General features: G+C 43.6%; 2 protein-coding genes and 1 non-coding gene across 5 annotated transcripts in view; all 3 read right to left on the bottom strand.

Moving 5' to 3' along the window:
• Positions 1-12,810, bottom strand: part of LUC7L2 (LUC7 like 2, pre-mRNA splicing factor) — a 35,704-nt gene extending 22,894 nt beyond the window's left edge. Inside the window, exons 1-3 of one of the 3 annotated variants that reach the window (XM_065676590.1) lie at positions 12,502-12,610; positions 4,200-4,270; positions 2,427-2,521 (exon numbers count right to left, since the gene is read on the bottom strand). Coding sequence is in view for 1 of the 3 variants with exons in the window: in XM_065676571.1 (XP_065532643.1) it covers positions 2,427-2,521; positions 12,502-12,562 (156 nt within the window). In the remaining 2 variants the exon portion in view is untranslated. Of the gene's footprint in view, positions 1-2,426; positions 2,522-2,950; positions 3,058-4,199; positions 4,271-12,501 lie in introns of those variants that run through there. The other 2 variants (XM_065676581.1, XM_065676571.1) reach the window with 2 other exon arrangements.
• A 3,054-nt stretch (positions 12,811-15,864) lies between these two features.
• On the bottom strand, positions 15,865-16,755 carry FMC1 (formation of mitochondrial complex V assembly factor 1 homolog). Its single transcript, XM_065676603.1, has 2 exons — positions 16,232-16,755; positions 15,865-16,116 (listed from the first exon to the last, which is right to left on the bottom strand). Exons 1-2 carry the CDS (start codon positions 16,367-16,369, stop codon positions 15,922-15,924), a joined length of 333 nt encoding a protein of 110 aa, XP_065532675.1. The 5' UTR covers positions 16,370-16,755; the 3' UTR covers positions 15,865-15,921.
• Positions 16,756-16,932: 177 nt separating this feature from the next.
• TRNAR-CCU (transfer RNA arginine (anticodon CCU)) lies at positions 16,933-17,005 on the bottom strand. The gene has a single exon. It is a non-coding gene; the product is annotated as a tRNA-Arg (tRNA).
• Positions 17,006-17,435: the final 430 nt, after the last annotated feature.

Here is a 17,435-nt window from a genome sequence, read left to right as displayed (position 1 = left end):
CAAGAGTCCTGATGAATTGAGTGCAATGAGTTCATGAGTTCCTAACGATACTCTTAACTGCAGGACTGAGCATACCATACTTTCAGGTCTGTGTAAATAAAATGCAAGAAGCAATGCTCCTCAACAAATACACATAAATACAAACATAAAGTTAATCCACTGAGCTGAAAGGAGTTTCTCAACCATGGTTTGCAAGACCACAAACCGTATTCATGAAATTTTTTCAACAGGGAAGCAAAATCAAGCTGATAAGAAAGCCAGATTGCAGCAGAACTGCTTGGGCTCTTCAAAGATAGCTTCAAAGATACTATAAATATTCAAGACATTACTACTTTTAACCTTATTAAGTGTATTTCCTTTAAATCTTCTCAACGTCTCATTTTTATTAGTAACCAACTATTAATTCAGAAACGTACAATGATACAGAAAAAGCATTCTTATGCATCTTGTAAAACCTGCTGAAGACAGCACAGAGCTTACATCCAAAGAATGCTGCTGAAGAGATTCACACCATTACAGAGGAGTCATCCAACTCCTATGCATGCTGCTGTGGTCCTAATCTCATAACATAAATAAATATAAGCAAACGTTTCCGTAATGCTGATAAAAAAAATAACTCAAGAACCATGGTTTGGGGAAGGACAAAAAAACCCCAAACCAAACCAACAACAAAAACCTCAGAGGCCTGATCATTAGCAACTAATAAGGGTTAAAAAAAAAATACCCTAAAGTGAGTGTTAACCCTTTGAGACAGAAAAAAAGAACTGCTAACTTTAAATGGTAAATTACTGTGTTCCAGTAGCCAGCGTTTACAAAGTCTTATAAAGCTCTCACTATAAAATTCAGAACTTAAAATGAATGAGCAAACTCTTAAAACCACTGACTTATGCATCTGAACCAGTGCCCAAACAGTATATGCCAAATGCACACAGTAACTTCAAGACATTTGATTTTTGTGGTATGAAAGAACTTTGTTATAAAAAAGAAAAAGGAAAGGGAGTCTTTAAGGACAGGAAAAAAAAGCTTAGGAAGCTGCAAGACTTATGTAGAAGCTCAGCAAGTGGACCTTTTCTATTCTATTGCCTTTTTTAATATGACAAATGCTAAGCTCCCTAGTTCGGTTCTACTATTTTGCTGCCTCTTCCTGTACTTCTTAGCAATTACGGTTGCGCCTACTTTTGCAGGGACTCATAAGAAGAAGGAAGAATGGACTGTAACTATTGATCTGTCAGTACAAGTACCAAAATTACTAAAGCAAACAAAATTAGTCTGTGCATGCATGTTTGAAGCCCTTTGATCAACCAAAAACACTAGCACAATTTAAAACCACAGCTACTTGGAAAACATATTAAGAGGCCAGTTGACAAGTAAATCAGTTATGTCTACATATTTCAGTTTTCCATTTTGCAAATGAATTTAATTCTGTACTTTGTTAAAGGCTCCAGTCCACTTAGCCATTTGGAATGACAACAGCACAGAGAACCAATAATGCTTCAAACAATTCTTAATACAGGTTTTCCAGTACTGCCACAGGGTAAGAAAACATGCCAATATGAATAAGAAAAGCTGCCAAAGTGCAGCATTAAGACTGCCAGAGACCCTGCAAATAATCATACTTATCTCCCTGAGGTTAGATATTCTAGTATCACAGAACACCAGGTTACATAATCAATGCACTGTAACTCACCTGCGTTTCACAAAGAATAAGCAAGGTAAAGCACAGGCATACTGACAACACTAGTGGCATGTGTCAAAGTCCCTTGTTTGCTATGCTCAGGCACAGGAACCTCTACTACAGAGTACACAAAATGGCAAGTCAAACCAGTTACTAATACGGCATAAATGGAGATTTTTAAATTGCCTTAGAATGTGTGAAAATGGCACAGTAGCTGGATACTGTACGTAAGTGTCACTGTCATGTTAAATATATCTCAGCTTCTAGAAATCCAATTATCTGAACTTTCAACTGTTTTCACTAAAATATTTCTGAAGAAAGAAATATCACCTCTCTTCCCTATACAAGTATTTGTGTAGAATACCATCTCACTACAACATCAAGTTTTAATAAAGTAAATTCAGAATCTATGCATAAATTATATTTCCTTTCTTCTACTAGTTGCAACTGTACCAGCTTAAAACCATTTAGTTATAGCAAAATTCATGTAGGTAACATTTTATTTAGATTTTTTTTTTAGTTATAGCAAACAATGTTGAATTTGTAAATAATAACTGACATGTAGAACAGGAAACTTCCAAAAATCAACTTCATAACCTATAAATTAGTTGTTTGTAAAAGTTCCTCTGAACCACCAGAAAGCACTACATACTTGCTGAAAATTATGAATTTAAAACAGATATTACAAAGAACAAGTATAAATCAATTTCTCCATTCTTATCTAAAAAACCCACAAGATTCAGCTACATACAGTTCCGGACAGCACATCATGAGGGCAGCAGTTGAGAAGATGGCTCTTGCACACTCTGTCATCATTGAATTTAATTCGCTGACGGGTTGTGTCACCTGCAATATAGAAATCAACATGTTCCAGGTTAGAAATCTGGGGGAGCCAGACATGTTCTGCAGATTACATGCAAAATGTTAACACTGCCCTGTCACATACGGAAGGTCTACAGAAACCATACTTAAAACACTGTATGCTTCTTTGCCAAATAACACCAAAAGCACAAATGTGCATTTAAATGCTCTATAATGTTGTTTTAAAGTCCTCTCACACTTCTCCTTCAAAAATGGAGTGTGAAAAGTGCTTGAAACCAGACAGACAGTATTAGCTTAAAAACACTTTGCTACAACAGCATTTGTTAAATGAGCTATATAATGTTCAACTCAGATTTTGCATGAAATAGTGGTGTATATTTATGCAACAATTAGCATCTAAAAGAAACCTCATAAACACAAAATTATACACATTGAGTCTTCATCGAATCCCACCTGATACTCATTTTATGATTTTGCTCTTGGATGCAATGCACCCTCTTACTTCTGATGGGGAGTAGCATAAAGAGCTGGCAGAAGAATTATTTTACATGCTTACAAACCTGAAAAAAAAACCGTCAAACATATGAGCATAACCTATATGCAAAATTATTTTACAGATGTTTGCATATCTCCATGTCATAAGCCTTTTTCTTTATTTTCTTTTTTTCATGGTGTTTGTTGGGCTGGGAACATCTCAGTTGTATCTTCATAATGGCAGGTTGTAGTTCCTGCATCAGCAGAAGCATCAACCTGCCCACAGACTGAGGTCCAAGTGCAAGTTTAAATAATCCCATCTTGGAGCAAGACCTGAAGTCTTCAGAACAAAATAACTAGCTGGTATTCTGGGGATGAGGGCAGGAATATGTTTTCCTTCAAGTCACAGCATAATTGTCACTATTTGAGATTTAAAAGAGATCACTGCTATAGCTCTCTTGTTAAGATACAGGCATGATAGAACACCTTAATCTCTCCTAGGATGTATCTCTTTATTATTTTTAAAAACATAACAACTTGTTAAGATCTCTAATCACTGAAAACCTACTGGTGAATTACTGAAGCAAGAAGGGCTGCTGGGAAAAAAAAAAAAAAAGACAAAGAATGAGTTCAGATAGCAGCCTTTTCCATTTCATCAAGTATTTTAAAGACTGTAGATACATTTTGCAGTTAAAGATGGGTTTTTTTATGGCTTCATGACCTCAAACACTGAGAATTTTGCATCTATTAATTCAAGAAGCCAAATTCATTACTGACGTAACTACACAGAGGGGAATTAAAAAAACCCCTATCTTATTAGTCAAGCCTTTCTTCTTATGTAATCAGATTTTTAAATGCCAGTTCTATGCATAGGATGCTAATACACACCATTTTCAGATTGGACAAGTTTCATATTATTAAGCAAAGTTTCCAAGGACACCACATACATAATTTGCCTGCGGGATACAACAGTTAAAACCTGTAATCCACACACTAAAGACAGCTTCAAAGCAGTTCAACAATAGGTTTTCTAGAGGGAAACCTTGTGGCTTAGTTATACTACAAAAATATTTAGACCAATCCCTTTATAATCATGCCTGCTACTGCAGTAAAGAGTTTTGCCTTTTGTCTCATTGGTTTTTAGGAGGTGGATCCATATTTTTTTAAAACACATAACTGCGTTTGTTCCACATTCATTAACACATCTGAAAAGTTATTGATAACTCACGGCTCGGCGAATGCGGGGCCTTTCTGACACTCCCTTGCAGATTGATGTAGGCAGGCAAAGATACATTGAACCTTTATAAATAAAACAAGGGGCCAGATTGTTCAGTTTGTATAGAATAATAGACTCTGCCAGCAATTTTAACACAGCATCTAGAAATACACGTTGACTGTAAAGATTCTTCCATATAAAGACACATGAATAAAATGAAGAAAAGTATTTGAAAGAATACAGCCAATGGCCTAACACCACTAAGCTCTCAGGAGTCAAGGAGTTACCAAGAGCAGACAACTGCTGAAAGATTCATTGTTCTTGAGGTAAAGTTGGCAAGTAGTATTTTCCCAGATGTTACCTCAACACCTAGACTCAGCTTTTTCCACACCCCTACCACAACTAGGAACTGACACTACTGCTGTAATACTGTCTTTATAAATCTAAATGGCTTAAGATGATAATCGCAATTACTAAACTGAGAGAAGGCAACATGAAGGCGGGAAGTAGCAGCAAACCATCAATGACAGCCTCAAGATCACATTGCACATTTACATTTGAAACATGTATTCTTTCTGCACTATGCCTTTAGTGAGATATTCACCTTTTCCTTCCTATCAAAAGGAGTTTCACACATTTGCATTTCTTTCTAATCTTTGTTGTCTCAGTAGAAAAGGTTTATTAAAAAGAAAAAGCGTCATATATTATGACTGAATTTTGTGTGCCTCTGGCAGCTCATTCCTGAGTCTGAAAATGCTTTTATTTCTTCGTGAGTTTTGTGAGCTTCAATACCCCTAAACAGTGCAAACCCGCTGGCAAAGACAGAAGATGCATTCTGCTGCTGTCCCGCAAATGAATCACCTTGAATAGATGACGACTTGGGGTATGCATGGGTTGCTGAGGAGGAAGGGCAGATGAAAATCTATGGATCAACTATACAACCGATATTCAGCCTATAGCAAAAGAGGCTTTTGCAGATACCTCCTAGGAATTAAAACAATGTGAACAGAAGTGTTTTTAAGCTAAGGACTTCACCTGTATGTCAGATAACCAAGACAGTACTTCTCTTTGTCAAACTGTATGTAGGTTGATGTACTCTCTGTATGGTCAAATGAATGCTAAACAATGTTAAAAAAAAAATCATTATATATTATTTAAAAAGAAAATAATACATAGGTACCAAGTAGCTGCAGTCATCTAAATTTTAGAAGTATCCTGAAATGTTTAAAAAGGGGACACTATCATCGATATTTCAGACCTTATTACAAGTCCTATTTTTACAGGTAAATAATTAAATTAGCTCAGAATAGCAACTATTTAACCCTGCCTCTGAAGAATAGCAGAGTATTCAACTACTTGGTCTTTAAGACTCAGGCTCATTAAAGAAATCAAAATAATTTACCAGGGCAATGCAGGAGTCAACATCTACTGCTGCAGCCATTCCTGCGTTTCCAACTACATTTTCTCAATTAAAAAAAAAAAAAAAAATTATATAATTGATAAAATATATGATACAGAAAAAATTTATTTTATTTTCTTCAAGAAGCAGCAGCTTTAGTTTTACTTTATGTACCTGTCCCAAACCACATTTCTATGAGAGACTGCTTTCCAGATGAATGGAAAACTTTGAAACAGAATTGAAACAATTCCAGGAAATAAGCCAAACATCAAGGAAATTTCTACACTTGCACATCTCATACACTTTGTAAGAATAAGTAAACTGCAAACTAGAGACACAAATATTAAAGAGATGATGGCAGTAACGTAAACTTTCTAAAGGACATCTGTATTACATATGTTGACTACAAAAGCAACATCAATATTCCAGATGAATGCAGACTGCTGATTAAGGAACACCCAGAGGTTAAGATCACAATGTGCACTTGTACTATCCAATTCACTTTGAACTCTGAAGTCTAACCTATTAACAGCCTCCACAACGTCATTCTTGTTCTGTGTTACTTTAATCACAAATGAGAGGAACAAACACGTATCAACAATGCCTAGCATTATAACAATGATTTACTTTATCCAGCATCTCTTACTATTCTGATTTATCTTAATAATACACTACCAACAACAATACCAATGTGTTGGTCAAAGTTACCCTTTTTAATCCAACTATAACCTCTAATCACAAACTAGTGGTACAATCCATACAAAGACAATGATGTGCATTTTCATGCTTCTGACCTCCTGCATTAAGCTATATCAACCAAAACAGGGTAGCTTTCCACTCAGGTGTTTGAGGCATGAGTCCCAACATGCTGGCAAGGGATTCTGAAAGCTTCACTCACAGAGAGCTACTTACTGGTGGAATATCAGGTTAAAGACTGCGTATCAAATTTCATTAGCAAAGCAAGCCCTGTATAGCAAGTATTTAGCATCATTACTTAACTGAGGCTTATGTGGTCACAGAAGATCCTGCTCCTGCTACACACTGAACAGGCAGTTAGTTGTGATATTCTTGTCACTAACCCTGGACACATCTTCACCGTAACACCTTTAGAATAATTTATTACTAAGCAAATTGCTTCTGGTTTACTCTATGACTAAATTAATACTTGTGAATTCAGAATATAATGAAGCCATTTTTAGCTAATACCTTACAAGTGGAACCAACATGAGAATCTTTTTCTATGAGGTATGAATATGAAGAAGTCCATTTGCTTCTTCACAAATGCCATTTCATATGATGTCCCATTATCCAGAGCAGAAAAATTCCTCAAGTCCCTAATTTTTAAAGGATAAAGTTCCAGAACTTTATAATGAAGCCAGCATATACACACAATCACTATACATGATTGTTGCTCTTAAAGCCTTCTGGTCACTCTTGATGGACAATGAAGAATCTTTTAACGAAGTTCATGTGTTGCTACTACTTTCAGACTCCTGAGTTGGTATCAATTCAACATTTTAGATAGGTTTTGCAAATATCTGTGTACAAAAGATACTTTTCTCTGCCTTTCTTTTGCTCCTGATCCTTACTTTAAAGGAGAGCTCTCAGAGAAGGCTCCTGGCTTCCTAACCTGGCTTTCAGCCTGAAGCTACCCAAATGGCTATCAGTCCTCCAGTAACTGACAAGAAGATACTGAAAATTCAAAAGCACATACTACCTTCCACCTTTTATAGAGTATAAAGCAAAGTGGAAAACAAAATCTATGTACCCTGATAATACGAATATCAGCCATCAACACATCAGCCATCCTCATGTACACACGTTGCCCATATGGAAATTATTAAAAAATGGGTTACGAGTCATAGATTGCACCTCTGTTACCATAAAAAGCATGTCACCAAATGCTGGATGACTAAGGTAAGCACAGGGGTGTCACTTCAGCTTCTCCCAAACAAGCAGGACAGAAAAGTCACACATTAATAACCATTACTAAGGGTAACTGAAGTGGCTAGTGTAAAACAGAAAAAAATGATTAAGATGTGAATAGATGCAAAAAAGGATATTTTAAGTTTCAATGCGAGAAGAAAGTGATCTAGAACTGAGTTAAAGACACCAAGCACAGTGAGCAGTTCAGTCAAAAACCTAGCAGACGAAGCAGAAGAGTTGCTAATTGGCACTTCATACATATAGGTTCTATACATCTAAAAATTTTTCTGGTAATTATATAAAATAGAATTTGTTAGGATGCTTAGGAGAAAATTTTCATGACCACCTGTAAGCCTCAGAAGCATGCACAAATTTACCCGTCTCTTAAGACTAATTTAAGTAACTTGTTTTGTGTTTCTAGACTACAACCTGATTTTGATGTAGTGGCAATTACTAAAAACAAAAACCAAAACCACCACCACGTTTCTTTGCAACAGTCCAGCAGTTTCAAGATGTGGTTCCAGGGCCATTCAGATTTGCTCTGTGCCTGCACTACAGTCAGAAGTAATGATGCTGCTCCACCCTCTGCTTCTAAAGGATTCCTCACACCAACTCTAGCACTTTGCAAGGTGAGAAATAACTGACCTGGGGGAAAAAAAAACAGTTGAGCAATGTAAGCTGATTTAAGATAAAATCGGATTTCTACAATCAGGCCTTTGAAAGAAAACTGGGCAATCTTTGCTCAATTCAGTTATATTCTGGAAGAAAAAAGAAAAATAAAATGCCAGGGGTACTAATATAAATAGTTACCATTTCACTCCATTTGTAAATTAATCAATTTATTTAAAACATTTATGATCCCATTCATGAGGGCCACTTTTGTTTTCTAGACGACATGGACTGCAAAAAAAGGGTTTGCCTAAATATTATTTAAAAAAATGTTCAATCAATTTCACAGTTGAAAAATAAAATCACACACACACACAACAAAACAAAACAAACCCCCCCCCAAAAAAAAAAAAAATCACACTTTTCTACCAGCTTGTTTCTAATACTTCTGAGTGACAAGTTCAGGCAGCTCTGGTCATCAAGAATAAATTCAACTTGAACTAACCTTTTAACTATTGACATATGTAATAAAAAGTCCTTTAGTTTAACTGCCAGCAGTAAAAAAAAATAGTATAACAAACATTCTTACGTAACTTCATAAGATTAGCACCTGGTCTTCAGCACTCTTTATTTCTCAGTATTTGGGAAACCCACACTATGGATTTAGTAGTTTATATTTAAGCCTCTCTAGTTAAGTATGCCAGATTCTCCGTACATCAGTAGGGAAGGACGTACTTCAGAGAAGATTTTGTTTTAACCTGTAGTCATGACTATATTAAATTAGTCCAGCTTTTCACTAACATCAAAATCTAAGCCACTTAAAAAAAAAAAAAAAAAAAAGTTTTGACATGGTCCACATCCAATCCTCCAATCCAGTTTTCCACTTCTTGTGAGAAAAGTGTGCAAGAGAAGTTGAAGTTAGGTATATAAGGAATTTTAAAACACACTTGTTTTTAAATAATGTGCTTTTCCAGGTGTGTAAGAGAACCATACATGCCATTTACAGAATGATTTCATTGTATTAAGAATACAACTGCTTTTTAGATATCACAGATGAAGTATCACGTAAGTGGTAAATGCTCCATCCTGGCAGTGTTCAATGCCAGGTTGCACAGAGCCTTGGACGACACGGTCTCGTGTGAGGTGTCCCTGCCCATGGCAGAGGGTTGGAATTAGATGATTTTAAAGTCCTTTCCAACCCAAACCATTCTGTAATTCTGTGAAGCCTAACAGCTACAGCTCACTGGAAACTCCTGAAGAGCATCTGCCAAGTCCCTTCTGTTTCACTTGCCTGTCAGGTGTCTGTCACATGAGCAAAGGCAAGCATGGAGCAGCACAGCACTGCCTGAACCTCATATCCTGGCAGGTACCAGGCAGCAGTTCATCACACATTGACTGACGCTGTGTGATGACAAGAGCATCATCCCACTGCCAAAATTCAGACAAGAGAGGAAGCAGGTTGCCAAAGTCATACAGCTCTCTGATCTCCCTGCCTGCAACAACAGTGGAAGGGCAAGGGGCAGGCCTGGAACAATATACCTAGTTCTAGACAGCCACACATTGGACAGCTCTGTTTGAAATGAGAAGGCTCCTTAGTAACACAGTTTATTTCTCAGAAATATTCTTACAGCTCAGTGGGTATTTTCTGAATCAATCTAACCAATACAGAACTGTGCTTTCTAGGTGTTCTCAGAGCTTAACAGCAAATCCATAAAAACATTTAATAGCTACATCCTCCAAGCTTCTCCATTCTGGCCCCAGGGACACCAGTTACAATAAGTGTGCAAACTTCCACAAATTACAGCCTACAGCTCATCTCCTAAAACCATGTTTGATCATCCAATTGTGGAACATTATCCAAAGATCACATTCTCTTTTTCTACAAATGATACTATAAGCTAAAACTGAGCTCATTCTATACCCACTGAATAGATTAAATATTTGATCTGTCTCTTCTCATGTAAGGAAGAATTTTAAACTTGCACTTTACTCTCTTCAACAAAACAGAACAAGCAACCAACAAAAACAAAAGGAAAAAACAACCCCGAAAACTCACAACAGCCAAAACAAAAAATCCTGAATTGTAAAGCATAAAATTCTGTTAATCAAGAAATTAAAAAGCACTTTGGTAATTCTGAACAGCATAAGCCACAAACATCAACCAAAGGCAATGGGAACAAGTAGTGAAGTGAAACCTACCCTCTACAAAGAAGTGAAAAAATTGCACGTTCTGATAAAAATCTGCAATTTGCATATTACTAGAAACACAGTATTTGTCAAAGGTGACAGGAACATAAAAGCCCACATGATTCCAAACCCCACTACTCTCAAGGTTAGCAGTATTTCAATGACCTTGAGCCTGGCCTTGAATTTAGTAAGTAGCAGCTCTGCAGGAAAAGGATGACTTTCAATCCCTGTGCATACTTTGGTTTAAATAATACTCCACAGAATTTAAAACAAAACCAAAACCTACAATTGTGTTACACTGAGATCTTCAGTTCCCCACTTAATCCAATAATGGAAGCCTGTTTTGCAAACAGTCTTTCCTCCTTATCCTTCCCCATTCTGCCCATTTCATTTAAATGCTGCCTCTCTAATTAGTTAGATTTTAAACAGTTCAGCAGATGTGGTTTGGGAATTACAGGGCAAGTGGGGTGGGGGAATACAATTCTCAATAAAATAACTGCTTTTTCACAAAGCTAAATGAAATATAGCCTGAAATGGCTTTTCTTGGTTTAGATCTTAGTCACTCCGCATTTTTCAGCGGCTATCACAGGTAAATCATGCCAGTGAACAGAAAAAACATTCATAAGTGGAAACAGTCACACAGCTCGCACCCCCCCCCCCCCCCCCCCCGCCAAGCTTTCTGCGTTGTCTTACATAGCTCTGAGACAGCAATCTAGGTGCCAGCACTGGGAAGACTTGAGTTTCATGTGTATGGTTACTTTGCCAAGCACTTGGACACATGCACCCACAACAGGAAGCATTCAAAAATCTTCTGGGGCAAGTCTAAAATACCCTAAATCAGGTCCTGCAGGATGACTACTCACTAACCAGCCTTGCTTGGGAAGGCAGCCTTGGAAGAACAATAGTTTTCCAATGAGATTATCATGCCCTTGTTTAAAAACAACTATAGGCATCCACCAGAAGGCATTAATGATACACCAGGTAAGTGAAAACTAGTTACATTTATTTAAAATACTAGATTATAAAAAAAAAAAGAACCAAAAAAAAACCCAACTGTCAGATCACATTACCCCAGTACCAACAGATGACTGGCACCATACAAGATACAGCCATACAATATGTAGCTCATACATTTTATTTGGTGCATGGGAAAACAGGTAACCATTAATTCACCGCAAAGCCTCAACAAACATGCAACACATCTGCAAGAGTGAGTACAACGTGAAGAACATTTGAATACTCTCCAATTGCTGTCTATCCTCGGGCGCAGTATTCCCTTGTTTATATGTAAAATACTACACAGCATAAGGGGAACCGCTTTTTTTTTTTTAGCAGCCTCCAAGCTGTTTGGATTTATGGGCGACTGCCAGTTCAAACTTTCATGTCAATCGCCACACACCCTGACAAAAATTCTGGGAAGCTTTACACAGTGATAATCTTCAGCTCACTATGTGACCCCAGTAATCACAAACCTGACCGTACATGTAATATGTCCCTCTTGGGATTACTGCCTCTAAACGTAAAGCTTTTAATCAGCTGTCTGGGGCTCATTTATTTTTAAAAGACTCAGTTCACTTGTGTTAACTACACTCTTTCTTTCAGAAAGCAACAACCATACCCACCTGCTAACTGAAATGATGGTTTGGGTCACACTTTACACAAAACTGTAACACCACCAAAAAACCCCATCCCCAAATCCTGCTCTACTGAAGCGGGTGTTAGTTCGGAGGGGGGGTTCTGGTTTGTTCCCTCATAACCTCAATCTAGCAAACTGGGGTCTCCCTCAGCGGAAGCTGCGCGGGAAAGCTCAGCGCGCGCACCTTTAGCGGCGTGCTTTCGCCGCGAGCCCTGGGCACCGAGGGGATCCGAGCTTAAACCGCAGCCGAAACGGCAGCGCGGTCTCCCGCTGCCTGCACAGCGGCTGGCGCTGGCAGCTCCCCGGGGGGAGGCGACGTCTGACTCCCCCAGGCCCCGGGGGCGGCAGCGACGAAAGCACCCACTCCGCGCTGACCTACGGCCTTCAGCAGGCCCCGCCCCGCGGGCGAAGGCGGGCGGGGAGCGGGCCCCGGGCCTACCAATCATGGGGAACGGCCGGCCGGCCGACCTGCCCGGTACCACCGTGACCTCAGGGGCTTCGGCGGCTCCACCCCGTCTCCCTCTCCCCCGCCCCATCCCCGGCCGGGGTGCACTTACCGTCCCGGGACGTGCCCATGAGCTGATCCAGCATGGCGCGCATCTGGGCCTGCGCCGACATCTTGAGCGCGCTGGGGGCCGGCCCGGCCCGGCCGAGTCACGCCGACAGCGGCCTACAAGGCCCGAGGCCCGGCGCGGCGCTCAGCCCTCCCACCCGCGTCACTGGCGGGCCCGGGCGGAGCCGTTCCCCCGGCGCCGCGGGCGGGGGAAGCGACAGCTGCCTTTGCCTCCCGCTGCCGGGGAGAGACGAAGCGGGAAACCGACCCCGCGTGCCTCAGTGCCGCCGCCACCTCCCCTCTCCCCTCCGTTCCTCCCTCTTCCCCTCACGCCTGCCACGCGCGCGCGCCAGCGGTAACGGAAACCCGCGCGCACGCGCCCTCCAGCACCCCCACCTCAGCCGCTCCGCGACGTCAGCGCGGACGGGTCTTGGCGCCCACTGATTGGCCACGGCGAGCGGCGTTCGGCCGGTGACGCGAGGCGCGGCGAGGCCCCTGATTGGGCCGCTGGGCTGGACTCTTGAGGCGGGTGGATTGGCAGGGCAGCCCCGGGTAACCACTGTGACGTCCCCGGCGTCTCCGGGTCAGCGGCGGTGGGGGGGTCTCCTCTCTCTCCCGGGGAGCGGGAGCCGGGCATTGCCCAGCACCGGTGGGCCCGACCCGAGTTCTCATTCTCCGTGAGGAGAGACCGAACGGGACGTTTGCCTAGGGCCGGTTCCGACGTGCCAGAGCAGGTGGCTGGGCTGAAATTAACGCAAAACCGGAGGGGGGACCGGCCACGTAATGGGCGTCGCTCGCAGCCCGGCCCCGCTCGCTCTTCCCCTCTCATCGATAGGACGCTCACTGGGTGACGGGAGCGAGTTTAGACCCGCGACTGCTCGGACGGGTATGTACGCCGGAGCTAGCGCTGACGGGATAGGCTGCCGAAGGACAGTTCCCGTCTTGAACTGACACTCAGCTCCATTTTAACGGCTTCGTCCTTCTGTCAGTGCAGCGAGGGTGGGACTGCTGAGAAACGCTGCTGTAACATTCGCTTTTTACAGAACCTCCCTCATCACTGACGTTACTGATGGTTGTTGCAGCTAATTCGGCTTACAGAGCACCGAGATCCAGTCTCAAAATGACTATTTCTGTATTTTTTTATCTATCCTAACACCTGCGTTTGCAGCTCTCCCTTTCTTAACCATCGTGTTGCCATCTGGCGCCCAAAAGCTCTCAGTGACCGTCACAAGGATCAGTTGTCATCGGCCGCGACCAGAGTTGTGCTCAACTTTGACGGTATATTTGAGAAAACAACATACAAAGGCATGAAAAATCCTGCCACACTTAATCTGGGTTTCACGAGGGCTTGCAGAGAAGATGAAACGCTCACACAGGAATCTTCTGTAACACGTTCAGGAAAAGGTTTCCTACCCAGCGCTCCTCAGCTCTTCAGAGCATGGCCCGGCTTTGGGTTTTCTTTTAACGTGTAAATTTATTTTTGTTAGTCATTACATTACTCTGGATTGAAGGGGATGCAACTGGAAGAAATACCAATACTGGTTAAAATTTTCTTTATTTAGCATCTTAGCATGTTTGAAGGAAATTTAAAAATTTTATCTATTATTTGTAATCACACTGTACAACCTTAGCTTTAGGTACTCCTTAAAGAACATCTATTTCTGGCCAAATTTCAGCTTTTCTTCCAGAACTGGTTTCAATGAGCCAATTTATTTTACTTCCAGAACAGTACACCACAGCCTTTGGATGCAGCAAACCTTCAGTCCACCTGGAAAGTAAACTGCAGAATGAAGCAGCTGCATTAAATAACTGGGAACAAACACTTTGCAGCCATTCTCAGGGTATAGCGACCTCCCCTGATTTTCACCTGTCACTGCACATCAGTTGGTACTTTTTCACCTACGGTATCAACACTTGTGAAAAAGGACACCCGTCAGTTTTAACCAGTGAGACATGGCAAGAACTGCAAACCTGGTCTACAAAACCTTAAAGTTCGCATCTCTGTACTTAAATACCCTGAGTCTCCCCAGTTTTAAGTATCTGTTGTGCCTAATACTTTGGTATTAAACTATCTCTGAGTTTTAAATACAGAGTAAGGAAAATACATAGATTTAGATGAAGTCATCCCATTTGCAGTGCTTTTCTGCCAGAACAGCTTGTTTTCCTTGGTAATAAAAAACAACAAAACAAGCACTTTTTTGTTAGCCTTGCTTATAGCTCCTGCCCCGCATAAAGCAGCCTCACATTTTTAGGCATTGTAAGTTGCCCAACATGATAAAGACATGGGCCTGCTCAGTGAGCCCAGATGATGGCTACAGAAATGGTCTGAGGCTGAGAGAGTTGTGGTTGTTCTGCCCAGAGAACTGAAGGCTCCAGGGACACCTTACAGCAGCTTCCAGTACCTAAAATGGCCTACAAGAAATCTGGAGAGGGACTTCTTACAAGGGTAGGTAGGGACAGGACAAGAGGGAATTGCTTTAAACTGACAGAGGGAGTTCTGCATTAGACATTAGGAAGAAGTTCTTTACTGGTGAGACACTGGCACAGGCTGCCCAGAGAAGCTGTGGCTGCCCCATCCCTGGCAGTGTTCAAGGCCAGGCTGGATGGGGCTTTGAGCAACCCTGTCTAGTGGAAGGTGTCCCTGCCCACGGCAGGGGGTTGGAAGTAAATGATCTTTAAAGTCTCTTCCAACCCAAACCGTTCTGTGCTTCTATGATTATTACAGATTTCTTACGTATTTTGCATATAATCCAACCCTTTTCTTAGAGGAAAGCAGCAACAATGCAAGCCAGTATTTCTTTTTAAAAGAAACTTGCTGTTCCAGATTGCAAGACAAGAAAATGGCAGTTTGGTGTATCTAGTGTCATTGGCAGTCATCGGCTCACTTTAGTGAGATTCAGTGTGTGACAACAGCATAGGAAACCTACAGTCTCAGAGCCAACCGCTCAGAGACACTGGGAAACCTGTAACACATGAAGTACTATGTGGCTTTTTGAATTGTTGCCACTAGCTCACCACCATGGAAAAAGTAATCTTCAAGGTGAAAAAACAGGTTTGTGCTGCTGCTGTGCTCACCAGGATCCAGTGATGCTCCCAAGAAGGTACCTTCAGTCTTGGGAGAGTAGAAAATTCCCCATGTACAGAATGTGGCTGGCAGATCTACAGTAAATAGGCCGGTTCTCTCACCTACAGGTTTTGAGGGGGGAACCAACAACCCTTGCACCTCCTTAGGCAGTTTAGCAGCAAAGGCTGTTACCTTTTCTCACTACAAACAGTCCTTCTCTCATTCCGTGACAGCTGCCTCTCACATCACACCACACCTGCAACCCAGAACAGAAGAAAGCACGAGCCAGAAAACGCCAGCCAGTTTCGATGATGACAGGACCTTTATTCGAGAATAAACAGGTAAGTCAGCAGAGTCACCTCAGCCTTTCCCTCCCGGCTGCTGAGGCAAACTGAAGCCCACCAGGCCGGCGACCTCCTCAGGCGAGCGCTCGCCCCGGCCGTGGTACTCCTGGTGGAGGGCCTCGTGCTCCCGGACGCTGCGGAGCAGACAGAGGTAGGTGGCAGCCCGGAAGTGCAGCTCCTGCTGGGCCCGGCACAGTTTCTCGCTCGTCACCTGCAGAGAGCAGCCATCAAGCCCCGGGGCCTGCACACCCCGCCCCGCCGCCGCCAGCCGGGAGAGAGAGGCAGGCACGGGCGGGTGAGTGAGGGGAGCCGCACCCCGCGAGTACCCGGTTGGCGCGGAAGGCCGCGACGATATGCTGATAGGCGGGCGTGTCGCGATAGGGGCGGCCCGCCCTGCCGCCGGCGTGGCGGAGCTCGCGCAGGAGCCCGCGCAAAGTCCGCAGCGGAGAGCCCAGCGCCGCCATCTTGCGCACCTCTCCCCGCGACGGCCAATCGAGCGCAGCCGCCTCCCTGCGGCGCCCAATAAGGAAAGCGGCCGAAGGCGCGCGGACGCGGATTCCACGGTCGCGCCTTCGGCCAGGGCGCGCTGTCGAGCGCCGAGTCGGACGATCGCCTCCTCCCGCCCTCCGTGCTCCGCGGAGGTCAAGTGCCGGAGGTCGAGTACCGAGGAGGGGCCGCGCCAAGGCCCGTGCGCTCGCTTCTTCTCTCTCGGCCCGGGCCGTTGGTCTGGGGGCGGCGCCTTGGGGCCGCTTGCCGGTCCCGAGCGGGGCCAGCGGAACCAGCGGAGGGGCCCGTCCCGCTACGAGGCGGGGGGGGGTGAGTTGGCCCTGGCCTCCTCCCTGCCCGACGCAGCCCACGTGTGTGTCCGAGGTCTCTCGGTACAGCTCGATAGAGCCCAAGGGGGGCGCTCGGTGATCCCAGAAGGCGCAGGGGCCAGCGCTCTAGAAAGTGGAAGCGGCTGTAACGCTCCAAAGCGGCCGCGGGGCGCTGCTGTCCCTTGGGTGTAGGGGGGAAAAAAAAAACAGTCCACCCCAGATGGGACTCGAACCCACAATCCCTGGCTTAGGAGGCCAATGCCTTATCCATTAGGCCACTGGGGCTGCCGCGGAAAGCTGTCTTCTGTGTGGGCACTTCTCTTCTGTCCCCGCCCCATTGCCTTTCATGGAAAGGGTGGACCGCTTCTGACTGGGCAGCGCCTTCCCGCGCGCGGCCCGCGGGCCGGAAGCCGTGTGGCCCGCTGGGGACACGGGGCGGGGTTTCGCGTGGTTCCCCGAGCCACGGCAGGGGGCGGTGCCTCGGCGGCAGCCGCCGCCAACGGGAGCGTTCCGTTTCCTGCTGCGCGTCGGGCAGCTTTGAGCCGCTGCTCCCCGCTCGCAGCACCGCCGTTGCCTTTGTGGCTGCCCGGACTGAATAAAGCTGGCATCTACCCCCGAAGGAAACCAGCACTGAAAAACCCAACTCAGAAGCCCCAAGGACAGCGTTCCAAGCGAAACCTTTCAACGTCACTTCTGTTACGATTAATCACAGACA

The sequence above is a fragment of the Lathamus discolor genome, chromosome 1, assembly GCF_037157495.1.
Source record: "Lathamus discolor isolate bLatDis1 chromosome 1, bLatDis1.hap1, whole genome shotgun sequence".
In the NCBI taxonomy this organism is placed as follows: Eukaryota; Metazoa; Chordata; class Aves; order Psittaciformes; family Psittacidae; genus Lathamus; species Lathamus discolor.
The sequence above is the reverse complement of the archived record's forward strand: the minus strand, read 5'-3'. Positions and strand labels throughout refer to the sequence as shown.